Here is an 11,662-nt window from a genome sequence, read left to right as displayed (position 1 = left end):
CGGATGAATATATATCTAGAAGGGATTAATAGAACAACTGGTCGGATAACCAACCTCAGTTTCCGCATCTATGAATGATCCTCCCCGCGTTTTGACGGGTTTGACGGGGGGTTCTGACAAACATACGATAGGGGTCGTTGATCGGTGAAGAAGCGTTTGACCCTCTCTTTCAGTTATCCCGGTAAGGACGGGCTGAAAATCCCGCTGGCATTACATCCCGGTTCGTTTCTTTAACGGAACGTAGAAAAGAATGTGAGGACAGTCTGGACTCTGGAGAAGGGATCATGGATGAGATTGTTCCAGGGGTCGCTTTTACGAGTTTCAGGGTCTGGCGGCATCGTACGAGATGCTCACCCGTCCTTCTCCACCATCGACCCATCACGTGACGGTGCTTCAGTGTTGGAGGAGGCCCGTGTAAGTCGAGTTTGGTCCATTTGTGACAGTCTTTTGGTGTTTTCGCCGCGAACATGGTAGATTGGTGGGTTTGTTGAAACGAGAGTTCAGGGAATATGGTCTTTTCGTGTTCTGTTGGGTGTGGCGAGGGGTTTCATGGGGTACCTTGGCTTGGGATCTGACAAGAACTGGATAGGTATATAATAGGCATATTGCCTGAGTGATCGCCTCAATTAACTACCAAATATTGATTCACGACTTACTTCTTCTCCGACAGAGCCTTTTTGGCGTTCGATTTCGATACTCGGTCGTGACCAGGTCATCAGAGGAGAGATAAGAGTCATCCAGCACCGCAAGTGCCAAAGATTCAGACGAATCAAGTCCCACGACGTCTCTTACTCGAATCATCCAAAACCAACTCAAAAGACACAAGATGGCTCCGAGAAGCATCATGACAACCTACCCCCACGCCCACCACCGGCGCTACGCCTCGCCCCCAATAAGCCCATCTACCTACAACCCCGACGCAAACGACATCCTCGCCGAGCTGGGCCTGCGCGCCGACGACTCGGCCTCGAGCGCGGGCGATTCCAGCACGGGGTTCTCGACCGTCGACTCGGGCGTCAGCGTGAATGGGGGCGGGAGTGAGGGTACGGGTACGGGTAGCGGGGCCGGAGGCCGGAGGAGGAGGCGGAGAAACCGGAACCGGAATGGGAACGGTAACAACAACAATGGCAACAGCAACGATCGGTCTGCGTTCAATGGCAGCGGTGGAAGTATCAACATTGATAACAAGAATGGCAACGGCGGGAACTTGAATAGGCAGACGACGGTGGTGATCCCCCGGCAAGGCGGGGACCGGGATGAGAAGCCTGTGAGGTTGCAAATTGGGCTGAATCTGGATGTCGATCTGGAGCTCAAAGCCAAGTTGAAGGGAGATATTTGCTTGTCTCTGGTGTAAGTTCCACCTCTACCGATTCTTCTTCCCCTCCCCATCCCTTTCCTAGTCTCACACGGTCTCGACCTCTCCTTTTCCCCTTATTTTTTTTTTCGTTCACTTTTGAAACTGACGGAAAACTAACCAGACGCGATTGAACACAAAAAGAGTGGAGAGGAAATTCTCCAAACGAGAATCGATGCGGGTGAAGCCCAACTGGAAGGGCGAAGTCGACGTCAAAGAAATGTTCCACATGCGCCTCGGCAAGTTCAGCTTCAGACAGCGGTGGATCGACCGCGAGGTCAGCGAGAGTCTGACGGTGGCGATTGGGGCCTCGCTTGTGTTGGGCGGGTTCGTGGCTGGGTTTGCGGCGTCGAGATGGCTGTGCTGAATCCTATCTTCAACGTCGTCATCTTACAGACACGGGAGGGAGGTTTTATGGGTTCCTAAAAGGACAGGAGACTTTTATTGTGTATATTTAGAGAGAGACTGTGTGTACGTTGGATATTGGAGCATTATGAGGCGTTATGGAGAGGATACCGGGCTTCGTTTGCGGAACACAAGAAGCTGAAAAACAGGAAGCTCGGAGGGAAGGTTGTGGATGGAATTGCGCTTGCAAACATGGTATTCTCGAAATACACCCAAGTCGGTTGGGATGAAAAAGTGCTAGCCACAAGGGACCTTTTTGCCCTTCCATCCGGCCGGAAACGTGGAAAGTTGGGTGTTGTGGACCCGGCCTTCCGTTGCAGTGTCATGAAACTTCATGCGGGAGGTGATGGCGTGTTTTCCATGAGATGTGTCTGTGCGGCGTTTGTGAGGAGATACCCTTCCAACAACTCCCCCTGGCAAGTATGTTCGCCCAGTTGATGGGCACCTGTGTAGAGTTGTCAGAAGCTCGTCTCGTGGTCTTCTCTCGACTCTAGCTTAGACCTCGCCGGCCACACCGAGACTCACCGGTGACCCAGCAGGCTGGGATATCTCGGTAAGCGTGCCGCTAGCGTCAACTTTGGCGTCAATGCTTTCTGCAGCACGTCTCCACACAAGCTCTAGCTAATTACCCAATCGGGCATATCAGACAAGGGTCCTCCACTATGTACATCTTCAATGCCCCAGCGCCCTTTTTGCGACTATTTTTTTTTTCATCCCAACTTTTAGTCCCACGTTGCGCCCTCACGCCATTCTTACGTCTTGTCCACATTGTACCATTCAGCACACGACACGCCAAGGGCCAGGTGTTTTTGATAGGACAAATTTCAGCACGAGGCTTCGGGCGGGAGCAATGTCGGCCATTCTGGAGTCCATCAAGAGGTTTTTCCTCGGCTTAGCGCGTGGAGCTGGAGATTTCTACAGGTCCATCGTCAGCTGGCTCAAGATGGCATACTCACCGTGAGCTACCTACGATTGACGAAAAAATCCTGGCTTAAATTTGCTGATGATTCCTGTGAAAGAAATCCATACTATCGTGGCAACATCATCACCGGAACCGCCGTCGGCGGCCGGGCACCCTTTGAAGGCAACCTGCGCATGGTGATAGCGCAAGTCTTCCAACCGTCCGACTGGACCGTCCTGGAAGTCGCCGTCCTGCGGCCCTCCGGGTCGCCGTTCAAGGCCGTGCTCAAGCTCTTTGACCGCCGTTTCTCGCCGTGCATCCAGCGGGCGCGGCAACGCCGGGGGCTCGGCGCGTGGACGCCAGAGTTTGAGGAGGAATTTGTCGACTATGTCCGCCGGGGCGCCGCTAACGAGTACCTCTGGGGATCCGATAGCGATGAGGAGGACGACGACGATTTCAAGAGAGATGAGGCGGATGAGGAGGCTGGAGGCGAGGGGGAGAAGAAGCCCGTCAACTTGCTCGAGGAGGAGGTGATCCGCCAGTCTCAGTGTGATGGGATTGCTAATGCGCGGTTGAATCGGTTGCAATCCCGCATGGGCGTGGAGAAGGGTATCAGATTGCCCAAGGCACATTGCACGGTGCAAATACCAATAGGGGGAGACGTGGACAATCGTCTGCTGGAGGTTTCTGGGATCTTGATGGAGTATGTCCCTGGGTTTAGCTGTGACGATACGGAATGATGACAGCGCTCGAGGATGATGGAAGTATACGGTCGGGAACATGTAAGAGTACTTGATTTGGAGAGGGCGGCAGCGATCACTTCGGCATAAGGTCAACGGAGTACTTCGGAATTTCGGTTAAGCGGAGGGAGTCTGATAATGATAATAAAGAGCATTCTCACACAAGTACCCGGTAAAGGGAGTACATCAGCTCCCTTCTTGCTGCAACGCAAGATCGTTACCTTGAATTTATGTGCCGATGGCTGACTCTGTCGACTCTGTTCGCTCTATCCCTTCGAGACGAAGACAAACGAGTGATAGTTTAGCCTTCGCGCGTGTGTTGCTCCACGCTGCAGTAGCGAGAAAGCTTTGCCACCGAGTCGTGGTAGTATAGGTAGTGCGTGGTTGAGAATACCGGGTTTCAAAACCCCATCCAGACCTATGAGAATTGCAGTGGCTGGTTGTCTGGAAAAAATAGTAATTAAGAGTCGTTGGCTCGGCGATTCGAATATCAAGTGAGTGTGTACGATGGCTGACTTCGCGGAGCAATCTCATGACGAAACACCGGAGCTTACGTTTTCTAAGACCGAGCCCGCGTAGTCGATGATTTCTTCTGTTTGAATAATCTATGTTGGCCCGGGCTGTTTGAATCCCATACAGGATATTGGTTTGGCATGCGGCAGGTGGCATGAGAAATTGGAATGTTCGAAGTACCTCTGCGTATCTTGGCTCTGGCACTTATGATCGAAATCACGACTTTGAATCTAGTGATATGACCCAGACAGATTTGAGGACAGATGAAAGTCCTGTAGCAAGTTCGTTTTCTAAGATGAAGAAACCACGTAGCAAGGTCCAGGCCATGGTTCTGCCTGGCAGGACAGTGACAAAGATCAGATGACCCGAAGCTATTCCCAACCACCGGTGACTGACATGCTGGTAAGTCCAGACAACATCTCATTTTGCTAAATTCATCTCATCAAGATACTCGAGATCTGCAAATGATCCAGGCTGCAGCCGGCCTCGGATGTCATTCATGAGGTTGGAATCGACTCAATTGAGTTTTGTGTCAAGGATGGGGAGTGCACCAGGCAGGCAACAGCGGGCAGTGGCGGTCCACGGCGGGAAGAGAATAGTGGGTCCACACGGCGGTCACTGGACTTCGTGTCAAAGACCTCGCCGCGAATTAGGCAACATACCCCCCTGCATGCCCCGAAGCGTGTCAGAGCTCTCTCTTTTCGTCCCTTGGAGCGCGTATCCTGCCTAAACTACGTGACAGCTTCATGCGGCACAGTTTTTTTTATGCCTGTACCCATACGTGATTCTCGTTTCGCCATGGAACTTTGGCCCTCCACCCATTGGATGTAATTTCGTCTATGTAGGCAAGTCTCGTGGTTGGTAAAGGTACCGCTTCGCAGCAGCCCTGGTACCGAGCTGAGCTGCTGGTTTGATGACAGGACGCATCCGTAATAGCGCTAGGCTTATGTACCTCTACGGTAGACAAGACACGAAAAAGGTACCTTGCATCTGACATGGTTTTGCCTGGGACGATCTAAAATCCTCATCCCCTCCTTTTTACGAGAACAAACGGTCAAGAAGGAATGCGCCAAACGGCCCCCTCCAGATTATAAGATAGCTTCAGTTCCTCATCTTCTTCTCAAACGCATCTCTTGTGAACTTCCATCCTCATGACTTCTTCTCTCCTTTTTCCATTGTCTGTCAATTGATCCTCCCAGCCTCATCTGACAAGCTTACATCGTTGATCGTCTACCCCACCCACGGATCTATTGTGCTTGAATCCCTCTTGCTCAAGCCGGGTTACACGCCTCGACTCCTGACACTGCTCACGACACGACCAAAAGAGTCACTCCATAAAAGCAATCCCCTCCCAGACTCAATCAAATATCAATCCCAATACTTTCCCACAATGTCACTCCCAGAGCTCCAGCAGTTGCCAGTTCCCCACGGGGACCTGGTCAACTACATCCACGACCATCCAGAGAAGAAGATGGTCGAGATCCTAGAGCCCTACCGCAAGTACGAGGCCCAGCTGCGCTCCGTCTTTGCCCAGGACCGCAAGAATCCCGCCCTCGACGATCCGCACATCAACCTCGTGCCCCTCTTTACAAAGGACACCAAGAACATTAGGACTCGCGCCCGCTTCCTCGCCGCCGAGACGCAGGAAGAAAAGGACCGCTACATCATGGCCCTCCCGGACGACAAGCGCCGTGCTAATGGCTCGCCCGCTGTCGTCTCCGGCCTCAAGGATTTCCAAAAGAACTTTAACGTCTTTTCCGAGTCTTCTCTTGTCGATATGAACTGGGACAACGTCGTTGCTGCCGGTTCGTCAGTCATCAACACCCTTCTCCCTGTTCCGCCAGAGTTCAACACGACCAAGCGCAAGCTTCGAGAGTATTACCACGAGAAGTTCTGCCCGGCGTCTGATGTGGATCTTTTCTTGTACGGCCTTACCCATGAAGAGGCCATCGAGAAGATCAAGGAGATTGAGGCCTCTGTTCGGGATGCAATCTTGACAGAGGTCACGGTAGTTCGTACCAAGTACGCTATCACTATTGCTTCTCAGTACCCTACTCGTCATATTCAGGTAAGGACTGCCACAATTTCATGCTATTAGTCACCAGCACTAACCGCCATTCCAGATCGTATTGCGTGTGTACAAGTAGGTAGACCGGCAGATGTGTCTGATTCCAAGTGACTATCAAGCACGAGGCTAACCTTAAAACACTTAAAACAGGTCTGTTGGTGAAATTCTCACCGGCTTCGATATCGATGCAGCCGGCGGTGCGTACGATGGAAAGCAGGTTTGGGTGACTCCTAGAGCCTTGGGAAGTTTCATCACTCAGGTCAACCACATCGACCTCACCCGCAGGAGTCCTTCCTACGAGAACCGACTTTCAAAGTACAGCCACCGCAATTTTGAGGTCTACTGGCCAGAGCTTGATCGCAGCCGCGTCGATCCTACCATCTTTGAGCGCAGCTTCCAGAGGACTCTGGGTCTCGCGCGTCTTCTCGTCCTTGAACGACTTCCCACGCAGTCGGTTCGAGATACATATCTCAACAAACGACGAGAGGAGAGAGGCAGACCGACGACGAACCGTTTCAACCCTCATCATCTGCATGGCAACATCAAGGACAACTTCGAGGACGAGGTTGCCGACTGGGTTGACGAGAATGATGTGTCCAACTACCATACCTTCACGGTGCCATATGGTCACGGGTATGTTCTAGCTTCTCCATCGCCTGATGAATTTAGAGTCTGACATCAGGCAGGTTCCACGCGAAGAAGATTGAAAAGCTCTGCTATACAAGGGATCTCTGTAAGTCACAGCACGATTTGATTCTAAGCGGTCTACTAACAAGCATGTAGTGCTCAACGCCGAATGGAACCAACCCGAAGAGAGAGAGGTGTATCTTCACCGCCACCCCGCCTTCTTTGGACGTGTCAAGGATGTTATCGAAGACTGTTGCGGCGGCTGCCCAAAGGCCGTTACACCGGAAGAGGTCGAAGTCGCTGAGAAAGAAGCGGAGATTTACATCTCAGGCAAGGTTAGCTTCTTGATTGACGATCCTGGTCGGCAGCAGATCGGCTCTTTCAACCCCCTAACGGAGAATGACTGGACCGACATGGCCTATGTTGGAAACACGGCTCGTCTCTGCCAGAGTATCGTTGACGGTGACGTCGAGGAAGTCCGAGATTGGCTGTCCCAAGAGGGCGCCGATCCGAACAAGCGCGACTACACGGGACGCACGCCTCTCCATCTCGCCGTCATCAGCTCCACGCCCGAGGTCGTCCGTTGTCTGGTCGAGTCTGGCTCGCGCCTAACTGCTCGCCTTGCTGACGGCAGAACGGCTCTTCATCTTGCGGCCGAGCGCGGCAACGCTGACATGATTAGGATCCTCATGGACAAGAGCATTACCAACGAAGAGGAGGAGGAACAGAAGGCCGATCGCCGTCGCAAAGCAATCCAGACTCGACTTCAAGACCAACCAGATCCAAAGACGTCTCAAGCGCAGGACGACGAAAATATGGATGCTGAAACGGACGGCGATTCTGAAGATGACGATGACATTGAGATGGTGGACGCGGGCAACACTGAGGCAGATGCAACATCTATGGCGACCGGGTCTTTCGTCAATGTCAAGGACGAGAATGAAAAGAGCAAGGAAGACCTGGTCCTGGAAGACGACTCGACTGACGAGCCCGATTTCTTCAAGACTGACGTCTTGGCTTGGGATCTGCCCTGCTCGCCTCTGCACCTTGCCATTTCCGAAGGACACGAAGATGCCGTTAGGCTTCTCTGTGACTATGGCAGCGACGCTATTCTCCCCGTCAAGTTCCTCAACTCTGACAAGCAACCCACCGCGGCTATTTTGACGCTCTCCCTCGCCCTTTCTCTACCCATTGAGAAGGCCAAGTCGATGGCTCTTCTCCTGATGAAACTCGGCGCCACCTCGTCTCAGGCAGACATGAACGGATGCACAGCGTTCCACCGCTACGTTAAGAACGGCAACCAGGAGATGATTGACACCCTATGGGAGAACGACAAGGTTGGACTCAAGACAGCGCTCAATCACATGGTCTTCGCTGCCAGCTACTGGAACCCGGTGGCCATCGCGCCGATCCACACAGCCATCGAGAACGGCGACTCCGTCTTTGTGCTCAAGTTGCTTGAGGCCGGCGCCAACCCGCAAATCGACTTTGACGTTTGGCTGAAGGCTGCAAAGTTCTCCAAGTCGAACAACCGACTTGGTTCGTATGAGGACAACAAGAAGCAGTTCAACCAACATACAGATCAGCCGTTGATCGTAGCAATCAAGAACTGCACCGATCCGGATATTGCTCTGAACCTCATCGAGAAGGGTGCGGACCCCAATACGATGACGACCAACTCGTACCGCGCCATCGAAAACGATTACCAGCGCGCGTACAACAAGGGAGAGACGGCTCTCGACCTCGTGCAGCAGCAGCTCAAGAAGCTTCGTGACTTCAAGAGCGACAAGTTCACACAGGTTATGCCCCATCTGTCCGCCGGAATGGACGAGTTCCTTGCGAGATACCCAGAAGATACCTACCAGCACTGGCAGATTTCTGAGAACATCTACTGGCGCAGGGTCAACTACAAGAGAGGGGTGGAGAGCTACGAGAAGGCGAAGAAGGACTTTGAGGAGCTCAAGGGCGTCCCGGAGAAGATCGAGGCCATCAAGGAGGTCATTACCTCGCTTGAGAAGCTGGAGAAGGCCATCATCGTCAAGGGCGGAAAGACCTTTGCGGAAATTCATCCCGACATCAAGTTTCCGGATAACAACCCCACGTCGCACAACAGACCTTGGGAGTCTCAGAAGAAGTTCTACAACTACAGCTACGTTTTCTCATTCCGTAACGTTACTGATGTCACGGAAGTCCGGAAGGCTGCATACCTTGAGCTGTAAGTGCAAGACATTATTTGTTGTTCGGTATTTATTTAATAACGTCTGCTTAGATTTGAGGCTGCTTGGGCTGGCGATCTGGAGAAGATCAAGTCACTCACACTCCAAGCCTGGGGCAAGGATCAGGCGGAGCCTCCTCTCAAGATGGCAGTGAACGACAGCAAGGACAACACCCCTTTCTCGCTAGCCTACCTCCGCGGCCACCACGACGTGGCCCACGCGATTCTCGAGATCGTCATGGCCCAGTATGCACCGGAAGATCGAGACGCAATGCGGTACAAGCTGGACACAGGCGGTCCCGAGGACGAAGACGACGAGGACTACGAGAGCGATGCAGCGTCCAACGACGACCCCAAGATCATCTCGGAGATTGTCGACAAGAAGTTCACCATTGAGAACATTGGTCAGGTGTCGATGCAGGTCAAATCCACGACCAAGCCGCTCGACTTTCTGGGACAAAAGACGCACACCTTCAAGCCCGTGGAGGGCAAGGCGCGCAGCTGCAAGAATTCGAGCCAGACGCTCTTCCAGTTCGTCCTGCAGCACGACGACCTTGCGGGGCTCAAGACTCTTCTGGATATGGCCAGCCACTTTGCGAGCCAGAAGCTCGTCAGCGGGGCCGGCGTGGCTCAGGATGAGGAAGATGGCAGGACTGGCCGTTTCGAGTTCCCTGAGGGCGACTTTCTCTGGGCCGTTAAGCACGGCAAGACGGCGGCTCTCGCGGAGATTATCAGCCGCACCGGTGCCGGCATTCCACTCGATGATTTGGTAAAGAAGAGCGGCGTCGAGATGAAACGCAAGTCCAAGTATTACCTGGGTCTGTCAGTCTATGGCAGGAAGAGGTAAGGAGAAACTCACAAACGCACTTTCGCCCCCGCGTATCATCAGCCTGCTAACCCCTAGAACAGAAAGGACTGGGCTACGGCCGGGAGGAACATGGTGGTCCGCTCCACCGGCGTCAGGACGCCGCCTCTGCTCCACGCCGCCATGGCTGGCAACATTGATGCCGTCGAGTGGTTCCTCGGCGACGCACCTCATCGTCACTACGTAGACTTTGGAAAGTCCAAGGCAGCCCGCGAGGATTCAAGACTGAAGCATCTCAGCCAAGCACCGGGCGGCTTCGACCGTGCCATCTCCAAGTGGCTAGGCATTCAGAGTGAGTTTACCCTTTTTCACATACCCCTTTCCTAATGTCACTAACACAGAAAATCCAGATGAACTGGTCATCCACTGCGCCGTCATGGGACCTCCAACAGAGGCCACAAACCAAGTCATCAAATACCTAGCCCAAGCCTGCCCGGCCTCCCTCGACTACAAGTCCACCCTCGGCGACACCCCCCTCTGGCTCGCCTTCCACTTTGGCCGCCTCGACTTCGCCCGCACCCTCATCGCAGCCGGCGCGAATCAAATGGCCCGCAACAACGCCGGCGACAACATCCTCCACGCCGCCCTCCAGGGGATGCCCCGCGCCTGCCGCCTCGGGCCCGTCCTCGACCTCGTCGACGCCGGGATCCGCCCGCACCTCGCCCAGCAGCGCAACAACCTGTCCGAGAACAACGGCACGACGCCGCTCCACGCCTGGATCACGGCCGTGTGCAGCTCGCGCCGGACGACGTACCACTACAACCCGGTCGCGAGCAAGAACTACGCGGACAACGCCCAGATCCTCGCCGTTCTCGCCCGCCTCATCGAGTTCTCCTCGAGCGGCGGCAATGCCGAGCTCGAGATGCTCAACGGCGCGGGCGATACGCCCCTCCACACCGTCGTCATGGCCCACGACGCCGTCCTCGCAAAGGCCTTGCTGAGTTACAGACCGAAGCTCCTCTACCGCGAGAACGCAGTCGGCCGCACCCCCGCCGAGATCGCGCGCGAGAACGTCACGGGCGAAAAATTCCTCGCGCCGAGCCCAATTACGCTGTTCCAGAGTAACCAAGACCCTTCGACCATTGTCAGCCGGCCCGTCGAGTCCTTTGTCAAGAAGGACGATGATGAAGAGGAGGTCAAGGATGCGGACGGCAATGGCAACTCCTCCGCCCGCCTCACCGACAAGCAAAAGACGTGGCGCGCCGTCCGCGCCGTACAGGAACAAAACCCGGACAAGCGGCGCCTCGTCTCCCTCAACGAGGCCAACGACGTCGCGAAGCGGCTGGGCGAAAAGTACAACGCCAGTCGGTACTTTAGCATCACGGCGCGGCAGGACGAGTACGAGGACCCGGAGGATGCGGCGGCGGGCAACAGGGACGAGAAGAGTGATTTCGCGGCCCAGACGAGGAACGCCAGCGCCGGACAGATGTGGAGTTTTCCGCAAGACGAGAGCAAGGAGAAATGCCCCGGCTGCGGCGAGAAGCATTGAATGGCTGAGACGTGTCCTGGGTTTCTGTGGGAGGTGAGGGATTCGGAGGGGAAATTGATGGGTGAGGGGAATTGGCTTGCAGAGATCTTTGATGATTTGAGGTTTTTGGTGTGGTGGTTTTGGAGTCATATTCTCGATGTTGTACGGGATGGTTTTGTCTGTCGGAAACACGGAGGAAGGGCATGGCTTTGATGAGTAATGATAAATCAACAGAATGACATAATGACATGGCTGATGATCTAATTTTCCATGTGCAGTGCTCGATGGCTTGATAGTGATGAGTTGGCGATGTAAGTGAGGCACAGTTTCTCTGTAAAGGTTTGGAGGGGGGTAGGGTTCAAAATAGGGGCACCTCGGTCCCGTTCCAATACAGGTGAACGAACTCAACATCAAGAGGTTCAAAAAGCTTTTTCAACTTTCCATGCTAACGCTACCTCCCGTGGGGAAAAAAAAACCGCTAAAAACTCCCCGGGTATCTTGAATTA

General features: G+C 53.9%; 3 protein-coding genes across 3 annotated transcripts; all 3 read left to right on the top strand.

Moving 5' to 3' along the window:
* Nucleotides 1–826: 826 nt before the first annotated feature.
* CCOS01_15914 (uncharacterized protein) lies at nt 827–1,721 on the top strand (the record flags this gene model as incomplete). Its single annotated transcript, XM_060464052.1, has 2 exons — nt 827–1,350; nt 1,499–1,721. 2 exons carry the CDS (start codon nt 827–829, stop codon nt 1,719–1,721), a joined length of 747 nt encoding a protein of 248 aa, XP_060305433.1.
* Nucleotides 1,722–2,609: 888 nt separating this feature from the next.
* On the top strand, nt 2,610–3,400 carry CCOS01_15913 (uncharacterized protein; the record flags this gene model as incomplete). Its single annotated transcript, XM_060464051.1, has 2 exons — nt 2,610–2,716; nt 2,779–3,400. 2 exons carry the CDS (start codon nt 2,610–2,612, stop codon nt 3,398–3,400), a joined length of 729 nt encoding a protein of 242 aa, XP_060305432.1.
* A 1,903-nt stretch (nt 3,401–5,303) lies between these two features.
* On the top strand, nt 5,304–11,177 carry CCOS01_15912 (uncharacterized protein; the record flags this gene model as incomplete). Its single annotated transcript, XM_060464050.1, has 8 exons — nt 5,304–5,981; nt 6,037–6,056; nt 6,132–6,614; nt 6,668–6,714; nt 6,765–8,823; nt 8,878–9,666; nt 9,733–9,980; nt 10,039–11,177. The coding sequence occupies 8 exons, from the start codon at nt 5,304–5,306 to the stop codon at nt 11,175–11,177; spliced, it is 5,463 nt and encodes a 1,820-aa protein (XP_060305431.1).
* Nucleotides 11,178–11,662: the final 485 nt, after the last annotated feature.

The sequence above is a fragment of the Colletotrichum costaricense genome (genome assembly GCF_030867565.1).
Source record: "Colletotrichum costaricense strain IMI 309622 chromosome Unknown Scaffold_26.1, whole genome shotgun sequence".
Taxonomy (NCBI): Eukaryota; Fungi; Ascomycota; class Sordariomycetes; order Glomerellales; family Glomerellaceae; genus Colletotrichum; species Colletotrichum costaricense.
This window is presented reverse-complemented; position numbering and strand designations above follow the sequence as displayed.